General features: G+C 39.9%; 1 protein-coding gene across 1 annotated transcript in view; it reads right to left on the bottom strand.

Annotated features, from left to right (window-relative positions):
• Positions 1–2,354: 2,354 nt before the first annotated feature.
• The window catches only part of LOC132549949 (multiple PDZ domain protein-like), a gene marked incomplete at its 3' end in the record, with an annotated part of 154,360 nt that continues 146,367 nt past the window's right edge, over positions 2,355–10,347 (bottom strand). Inside the window, exons 33-35 of the mRNA XM_060213935.1 lie at positions 7,740–7,875; positions 5,509–5,678; positions 2,355–2,438 (exon numbers count right to left, since the gene is read on the bottom strand). Of these exons, the coding sequence (XP_060069918.1) occupies positions 2,355–2,438; positions 5,509–5,678; positions 7,740–7,875 (390 nt within the window). The remainder of the gene's footprint in view (positions 2,439–5,508; positions 5,679–7,739; positions 7,876–10,347) is intronic.

Below are 10,347 nucleotides of genomic sequence, written 5' to 3'. Positions count from 1 at the left end.
GCCCTTCTCTCAATGAGTCCTCCTTTCAGGAGGTCATGTCTGCAGTATTCTGGCAGGGCAGGGATACCTTAACAGATTTTTATCTGTGATCCCTAGCTTCCCACTCAGAAGGCCTGTATTCATTGGGACCTTTGGTGGTGGCATAGTCAGTGGCTGGGCCTCCTCGTTAGCCCCGGGCCATGTCTTTCCGTACGGCGGCATGTGGGTACACCTGCTCTTTCACAGAGAGGTCCCTTCCTTCACTTTAGCACTCTGTTCTCCCTCCCTACTACTTTGGTTGTGCTGAAGGGGCTGCCTGGCTTCTAGTCACCACTACGGTAAGACGAATTCGCATACTAAAGTTATGGTAATTATTACTGAAATGAAATTGAGGTTTTTTAATGTAAAACCAATTTTCATGATGTAATACTTACCATAACTTTATGGAGTCCCACCCTATCCTCCCCTCTTCCTTATCTGCCTGGCTGCCCCTCTGTGGGGTTTACGCCATAAAGGTTATTAGAGGAAGGGAGATCACTCTGCGTTCCTGCCGTGATGGCTCATGGATCGTAGGGAGGGCGGGATTGTTTTTCTTTTGAATCTTTTGTTGTTGGGATACAAAGATGGGTGTAGGTACTGTATTTGCATACTAAAGTTATGGTAAGTATTACATCATGAAAATTGGTTTTACATTAAAAAACCTCAATTCTGGTAAAACTGCAGAATCCTGCTTAATCTGGAATTTATCTAGTCTAGAACTGCTTTACTTGTGTAACTATTATGATACACTCTGAACAACTAGACTTATAACAAAATGTAGACAAGAGGTTCATAGGGTCTGTATTGTTCACCTAGCTTTGCTTGGCTGAAATCACTTCATCAAAACTAAAGGAAAAGGAATTCTAAATATCTAAGTACACACTACACAACATATCTGTTTCCTTCTGGAACCCAACCCACTATCCTTAGAGTTCAGCCAATCCATTCATACTTCAGACGAAATCATTCCTAAAGGAGAAGTACAGAATTTGAAAGAATTTGCTCTATTTCTGCTATTTGATCTCGCCTTTTCCATCTCGGTGGGCCAAGACCCATTTTTATAAAAAAAAAAATTGGTTCTAATTCCTTAAATGATGCTTCAGAGCAAATTTGGTTAAAAACTGCCCAGCCGTTCATTAATAGTATTGATTTATAGGACAAGTTGACAAATGACAGATGCTGCAATATCCCTACAATTCACTTGGACTTTTGTGCTAGGTAGAGCTTAAAGCAAGAGGCCTATAGTGCCTGTATTACTCAGCTAACTTTGTTTGACTAAAAGTGCTTAATCCAAAATACAGGATAAGGAATTCTAAAGGATTACATATATTTCCCCATTGTGCTCACCCATCTGACAATTGGGGGCCATTCAATACAAAAATCTCCTTCTCCCTAGCATGCTTCAAACCATAAATGTCTGGATTCTAATAAATGTTTCAAGCAAAATTTTATTAGAATCAGGACATTTTGACAGAGGAAGAAAGGTTTGATAAAAAAGAGTATATTTCCCCTATTGGACACATTCCCTCATGACCCAGGGAGCTGAGACCCATTGCAATGAGTCTCCTTTGCTTAAGAATGCTTCAGACCAAATTTGCACAAAATTCAATCATTCCTCCTGAAGAAGGATTTAAAAGAATTTCCTGGTAGTTAATTTCCCCTTTTTGGCCCTGCCCCTCAGGCCCCAGCAGGTTAGACTCACCACTGATACAAAATTTAGCCACCTTCCCCAAAGGATGCTTCTGACCAAATTTTGTTTAAGGCAGCTAAATCATTCATGATAAGTAGTGATTTGTAGGAAAAGTTCACTGATAGACAGATGGCATGGTATACATGATAGGAAAGTATAGCACTCAACCACAGTCTCATCTGGCCTTTTATCTATGTACTCTTTCTTACATGTTTTGTATATTTAGAAATATGTTTATAACACCAGTTACTATATGCAAAGCCGGAACCTTGTGATAAGAAAGAAAGGAATAGAACATGCTAAAGGAGTTTAAGTTCTTACATCTATACATTAGTATTTATTTGTCTCCATGACAATAATATCAATATTGTAACTCAAAACAGATCCATAGTAAAGGACAAGACCAGACTGATGTGTGTAGAAAGCTTTGTTCCCTGGAGTTCTCATGAACAGCCTTGGAGCTCTGGAAACCTCCTTCAACAGACAGATCCTGACAGACAGAACCTATTTGTTTGTCCACCTAAAATCTGTGAGGGGATGATACACATACAGAATATTTCTAAAAAAAAATACCCTATAAGTCTGTATTGATGGCTATTGTTAAGGATCACACAAAACAGCAGCTGACTTGATTAAACAAACTCACATCTAGAACCTGGTCTCCGGCCCAAAGTCTACCATCTCTTGCTGCAGCACCGTCCTCATACACCTCGTGGATAATGATCGCTCCCTGACAAACACAAGTAACATAGAATAAAGAGCACATCAAGACAGATAGATATGTATACACTTGGACTCCTGTTTGCTCACACAACAGTTACTAATTGGAAGGGTACATGTCATGCTCATTTTACTGAGTCCTAGTATGATCACACAACAGTTAATTACTAAAATTGTATCAGCTGCACCCAATGTTCTCAGGCCTAGTCTATGTTCTCAGGCCTAGTCTATGTTAGCCTACACCACAGTTAATTACTAAAATTGTATCAGCCACACCCACTGTTCTCAGGCCTAGTCTATGTGAGCCTACACCACAGTTAATTACTAAAATTGTATCAGCCACACCCACTGTTCTCAGGCCTAGTCTATGTTCTCAGGCCTAGTCTATGTTAACCTACACCACAGTTAATTACTAAAATTGTATCAGCCACACCCACTGTTCTCAGGCCTAGTCTATGTGAGCCTACACCACAGTTAATTACTAAAATTGTATCAGCCACACCCACTGTTCTCAGGACTAGTCTATGTTCTCAGGCCTAGTCTATGTTAACCTACACCACAGTTAATTACTAAAATTGTATCAGCCACACCCACTGTTCTCAGGCCTAGTCTATGTGAGCCTACACCACAGTTAATTACTAAAATTGTATCAGCCACACCCACTGTTCTCAGGCCTAGTCTATGTTCTCAGGCCTAGTCTATGTTAGCCTACACCACAGTTAATTACTAAAATTGTATCAGCCACACCCACTGTTCTCAGGACTAGTCTATGTTCTCAGGCCTAGTCTATGTTAGCCTACACCACAGTTAATTACTAAAATTGTATCAGCCACACCCACTGTTCTCAGGCCTAGTCTATGTTCTCAGGCCTAGTCTATGTTAGCCTACACCACAGTTAATTACTAAAATTGTATCAGCCACACCCACTGTTCTCAGGCCTAGTCTATGTGAGCCTACACCACAGTTAATTACTAAAATTGTATCAGCCACACCCACTGTTCTCAGGCCTAGTCTATGTTCTCAGGCCTAGTCTATGTTAGCCTACACCACAGTTAATTACTAAAATTGTATCAGCCACACCCACTGTTCTCAGGCCTAGTCTATGTGAGCCTACACCACAGTTAATTACTAAAATTGTATCAGCCACACCCACTGTTCTCAGGCCTAGTCTATGTTCTCAGGCCTAGTCTATGTTAGCCTACACCACAGTTAATTACTATGTAGACCTTAACAATTATTACATACTAGGAGGGTATCAGCTCCACCGACTATACTGAGTAATTACTATGTAGACCTTAACAATTATTACTTACTAGGAGGGTATCAGCTCCACCGACTATACTGAGTATTACTATGTAGACCTTAACAATTATTACTTACTAGGAGGGTATCAGCTCCACCGACTATACGGAGTAATTACTATGTAGACCTTAACAATTATTACATACTAGGAGGGTATCAGCTCCACCGACTATACTGAGTAATTACTATGTAGACCTTAACAACTATTACTTACTAGGAGGGTATCAGCTCCACCGACTATACTGAGTAATTACTAAGTAGACCTTAACAACTATTACTTACTAGGAGGGTATCAGCTCCACCGACTATACTGAGTAATTACTATGTAGACCTTAACAATTATTACATACTAGGAGGGTATCAGCTCCACCGACTATACTGAGTAATTACTATGTAGACCTTAACAATTATTACTTACTAGGAGGGTATCAGCTCCACCGACTATACTGAGTAATTACTATGTAGACCTTAACAATTATTACTTACTAGGAGGGTATCAGCTCCACCGACTATACTGAGTAATTACTATGTAGACCTTAACAATTATTACATACTAGGAGGGTATCAGCTCCACCGACTATACTGAGTAATTACTATGTAGACCTTAACAATTATTACATACTAGGAGGGTATCAGCTCCACCGACTATACTGAGTAATTACTATGTAGACCTTAACAATTATTACTTACTAGGAGGGTATCAGCTCCACCGACTATACGGAGTAATTACTATGTAGACCTTAACAATTATTACTTACTAGGAGGGTATCAGCTCCACCGACTATACGGAGTAATTACTATGTAGACCTTAACAATTATTACTTACTAGGAGGGTATCAGCTCCACCGACTATACGGAGTAATTACTATGTAGACCTTAACAATTATTACTTACTAGGAGGGTATCAGCTCCACCGACTATACGGAGTAATTACTATGTAGACCTTAACAATTATTACTTACTAGGAGGGTATCAGCTCCACCGACTATACTGAGTAATTACTATGTAGACCTTAACAATTATTACTTACTAGGAGGGTATCAGCTCCACCGACTATACTGAGTAATTACTATGTAGACCTTAACAATTATTACTTACTAGGAGGGTATCAGCTCCACCGACTATACTGAGTAATTACTATGTAGACCTTAACAATTATTACATACTAGGAGGGTATCAGCTCCACCGACTATACGGAGTAATTACTATGTAGACCTTAACAATTATTACTTACTAGGAGGGTATCAGCTCCACCGACTATACTGAGTAATTACTATGTAGACCTTAACAATTATTACATACTAGGAGGGTATCAGCTCCACCGACTATACAGAGTAATTACTATGTAGACCTTAACAATTATTACATACTAGGAGGGTATCAGCTCCACCGACTATACGGAGTAATTACTATGTAGACCTTAACAATTATTACTTACTAGGAGGGTATCAGCTCCACCGACTATACTGAGTAATTACTATGTAGACCTTAACAATTATTACATACTAGGAGGGTATCAGCTCCACCGACTATACTGAGTAATTACTATGTAGACCTTAACAATTATTACTTACTAGGAGGGTATCAGCTCCACCGACTATACGGAGTAATTACTATGTAGACCTTAACAATTATTACATACTAGGAGGGTATCAGCTCCACCGACTTTACTGAGTAATTACTATGTAGACCTTAACAATTATTACTTACTAGGAGGGTATCAGCTCCACCGACTATACTGAGTAATTACTATGTAGACCTTAACAATTATTACTTACTAGGAGGGTATCAGCTCCACCGACTATACTGAGGCCTAACCCTGTTCGGCCCTTCTCTATTTCTATTGACGTTTCTTTTCCCGGAATGATTGGACAAGTGAAGGGGTCATGTGGTAATATATCCTGCTGCTGACTGGGAGACACTGGGGCAGGGTCTGTTGATGACTCCCCTGAAAGAGACAAGAAACATAAGATGTATCGGTGTTAAAATCAGTACCTGTCTGTTATCTAGTAGATACAGTGTGATCCTCACACACATACAGAAATATATCAGTTCCTCACACACATACAGAAATATATCAGTTCCCCACACATACAGAAATATATCAGTTCCTCACACACATACAGAAATATATCAGTTCCTCACACACATACAGAAATATATCAGTTCCCCACACATATACAGAAATATATCAGTTCCTCACACACATACAGAAATATATCAGTTCCTCACTCACATACAGAAATATATCAGTTCCTCACACACATACAGAAATATATCAGTTCCTCACTCACATACAGAAATATATCAGTTCCTCACTCACATACAGAAATATATCAGTTCCTCACACACATACAGAAATATATCGGTTTGTTTAAATGTATGGATAAGTAAACAAGAGGCATGAACAGCATCTACTGCTCACCTGATCTGTAACTTACAGTTACAGCTACAGAACTGTTCAATGTTCCCAAATTTGGACAAAGTCCAATCATTTGAACAGGAGTAATAGGATTTTAAGGACTTTGTTGACGACAAAGCATGGACAGACCATGGTCACTGTGGTATGATGAAAGCTTACCGGTCCTTTGGACCAGGTAAGCTAAAAATAGAAATTAAAGAGATAATAAGGAATTATAAACATAAATTTATTCAATAATACAGATGTAGATATTTGTCATTAAGTTCTTTTTGAAGAAACTTTCTTTTATCTTTCAGGTGTTTCTGGAGAGTAAGTGTCTTCTACTTCATCGACAACACCTGCTGTTTAAATTTTGGTTAATCCAAGTAAGTAATGTCACATTCTCAAATAAGAACAAGATATACCACAACGGAACCAACAGGCAAACTAACGAGCATCAAATACCTCCAGCTTCATGTCACACAAAGAAATAGAATATTTGTCAATGAGATCATTATGATGACCATAAAACTTCCCTAGAACTTTTGGTCTCTAATCATTGATTTGTAATGAGGACAGGGTAGGAATGTTCAATTCAATTAAAGGAGACATTAATCCTTTTAAACTAGATACTAATGGCCATTTGATAACCAATTGCACAGTATTTCAGACATTAATAAAACATCAACATCAACTGATAAATAACAAATTAGGAAAAAACAAATCAAACAAATCAAAGGCGAAACGGAAATACATATAGATCAATTAGCATTAAAAAACAAAATGGTAGAAAACAGATTCAACGTTAAATCAAAGTCCTGACAGTAGTGAAATGTGAAGACCTCGATGAGGAAAAAGATTTGGAAAAAGTAAAATGTGTCTATGTATTTTTATCAGTGTACTTTTTTACATGTGATGGATACTGATCCTTGTGGCAATTCATGTGCCGCACTCACGTGGTGATGGATACTGATCCTTGTGGCAATTCATATACCGCACTCACGTGGTGATGGATACTGATCCTTGTGACAATTCATGTACCGCACTCACGTGGTGATGGATACTGATCCTTGTGGCAATTCATGTACCGCACTCACCTGGTGATGGATACTGATCCTTGTGGCAATTCATGTACCGCACTCACGTGGTGGTCAATGCTTTTCATAAATACATGTAATTACACAAACAAAACCTGATAATGGTGGGCTTAAAATACTTCAAACGTCCAGACTTGAATAAACGTGTGTACACTTTAAAAAAGTATATATAATGATGATGTATATCTACAAGGTTGACTGATAGTACAATCTTTTTTTTTTTTTTTCATTTTCTATAGTAGGACATTTTCATTTCATGACATGGACCTCTGTGTAATAAAGGAGATGTTGTGTACAGAATTTAAACACATTTGACCTTTGTGATTTTGGATTACATCCTAGCATTCTCCTGGAACATCATGACCCTGGATCTCAAGATATTTTGTAAAGGTTTCAAAATATTTGATCATTGTAATCTTACAGGTAGATCCAGGATCTTTTTGTTTGAAGAAACCTAGACATCATACTAATTATGAGAACATGTACACAATATAGATATTACTACACCTACCTGAGCCATTATTTGCCACTTGAAAGACAGTGTTTTGTTGCAGACTAAGTCCACTGGAAGCCTTTTCGTTGTTCTCTCCACATTTGCGTACTTTTAATCTCACAGTTCCCTGACTATTGCGTAAAATTTCTATTGCCTGAAATATTGTAAAAAGATGATGATAAAATAAGGGTATGTTTCTTGTCTGTGATGAACATCATCAATGCTCTCCACTCACAGCCACACTCAAGAAATTCAAATTATCACAATTTTTTCACTTAAACATTAACATCACATCCCTTGCCCTACCCCTTGCTCCACTTCTTGTCCCAACCCTTGCCCAACCTCTTGTCCCACCTCTTGTCCCAACCTTTGCCCAACCTTTTGTCTGTATTTTGTCCTACCTCTTGTCCCAACCTTTGCCCAACCTTTTGTCTGTATTTTGTCCCACCTCTTGTCCCAACCCTTGCCCAACCTCTTGCCCCACCTCTTGTTCCAACCCTTGCCCAACCTTTTGTCTGTATCTTGTCCCACCTCTTGTCCCAATCTTTGCCCAACCTTTTGTCTGTATTTTGTCCCACCTCTTGTCCCAACCTTTGCCCAACCTTTTGTCTGTATTTTGTCCCACCTCTTGTCCCAACCTCTTGTCCCAACCCTTGCCCAACCTCTTGTCCCACCTCTTGTCCCAACCTTTGCCCAACCTTTTGTCTGTATCTTGTCCCACCTCTTGTCCCATGTCCAAACCCTTGCTCAACCTTTTGTCTGTATCTTGTCCCAACCTTGTCCCAACCTTTGCCCAACCTTTTGTCTGTATCTTGTCCCACCTCTTGTCCCAACCTTTGCCCAACCTTTTGTCTGTATTTTGTCCCACCTCTTGTCCCAACCTTTGCCCAACCTTTTGTCTGTATTTTGTCCCACCTCTTGTCCCAACCTTTGCCCAACCTTTTGTCTGTATTTTGTCCCACCTCTTGTCCCAACCCTTGCCCAACCTCTTGTCCCACCTCTTGTTCCAACCCTTGCCCAACCTTTTGTCTGTATCTTGTCCCACCTCTTGTCCCAATCTTTGCCCAACCTTTTGTCTGTATTTTGTCCCACCTCTTGTCCCAACCTTTGCCCATCCTTTTGTCTGTATTTTGTCCCACCTCTTGTCCCAACCTTTGCCCAACCTCTTGTCCCACCTCTTGTTCCAACCCTTTCCCAACCTTTTGTCTGTATCTTGTCCCACCTCTTGTCCCAATCTTTGCCCAACCTTTTGTCTGTATTTTGTCCCACCTGTTGTCCCAACCTTTGCCCAACCTTTTGTCTGTATTTTGTCCCACCTCTTGTCCCAACCCTTGCCAAACCTCTTGTCCCAACCCTTGCCCAACCTCTTGTCCCAACCCTTGCCCAACCTCTTGTCCCACCTCTTGTCCCAACCTTTTGTCTGTATCTTGTCCCAACCTTTGCCCAACCTTTTGTCTGTATCTTGTCCCACCTCTTGTCCCAACCTTTGCCCAACCTTTTGTCTGCATTTTGTCCCACCTCTTGTCCCAACCTTTGCCCAACCTTTTGTCTGTATTTTGTCCCACCTCTTGTCCCAACCTTTGCCCAACCTTTTGTCTGTATTTTGCCCCACCTCTTGTCCCAACATTTGCCCCACCTCTTGTTCCAACCTTTGCCCAACCTTTTGTTTGTATTTTGTCCCACCTCTTGTCCCAACCCTTGCCCCACCTCTTGTCCCAACCTTTGCCCAACCTTTTGTCTGTATTTTGTCCCACCTTTTGTCCCAACCCTTGCCCAACCTCTTGTCCCAACCTTTTTCCAACCTTTTGTCTGTATCTTGCCCCACTTATTGTCCCACCTCTTGTCCAAACCCTAGTAATAGCAATACTAGAGACCAAGAGGAACCTACATATGCAATTTGAGAAAGATCCATCCAATACTTCTCAAGAAATAGTGTTAACCAATATTGTTTACAGACGTATGGACAATGCAAGGATGAACCACGGACGGACGGACGGACGAAGGACCTTTGGACACAGAGCAATTTGAATAATATTCCATCTGATGATGGTGGGCTAAAAAGTTTTTTAAGAATCCAACAATTACAGCCTTATTAGACTTTGAACCAAAAGAATAACAACAAATAGTCAGGACCACTTGAGGATCATTTCAAGTTTCAGATTATATAACTGGTGGAACTTGAGAAGAATTCAAAATTAGGTGTATTTTGAGGTTATACTACTGGTGGAACTTGAGAAGAATTCAAAATTAGGTGTCTACAACAATAACGTCAAGTCAAAAATGGTTGCCATGCCCACTCTGTCAGAGTAATGTTTTTCCTTATAATCCCACAGATTGTAGCCTAAAAGTACCAACAGAACTTCAGAATGAGTTTAAAATGTGATATTCAAGATGGCAGGCAAGGTGGCCATATCGGATTTTAGACCAAGCCAAAAAATGACAATACTTTGTCAAGGACTATCTCAAGATTATTTCAGGAAAGTCTCAGCTGAATTCCGCAGAAGGAACTAGAGCAGAAGTGTGAAAGTTTACCCAATGGACACTGGCTGAAATAATCCTAACTTTTTGGGCCAGAAGACCATAAAAACTGACGCAGTACGGAGGAGAACAGATGAACAGACATCAA

This window comes from Ylistrum balloti, unplaced genomic scaffold (assembly GCF_031769215.1).
Source record: "Ylistrum balloti isolate Yb309-2 unplaced genomic scaffold, AGI_CSIRO_Ybal_v1 Utg370092, whole genome shotgun sequence".
Taxonomy (NCBI): Eukaryota; Metazoa; Mollusca; class Bivalvia; order Pectinida; family Pectinidae; genus Ylistrum; species Ylistrum balloti.
Note: the sequence above shows the minus strand (reverse complement) of the source record. Positions and strands in the feature narration are given on the sequence as shown.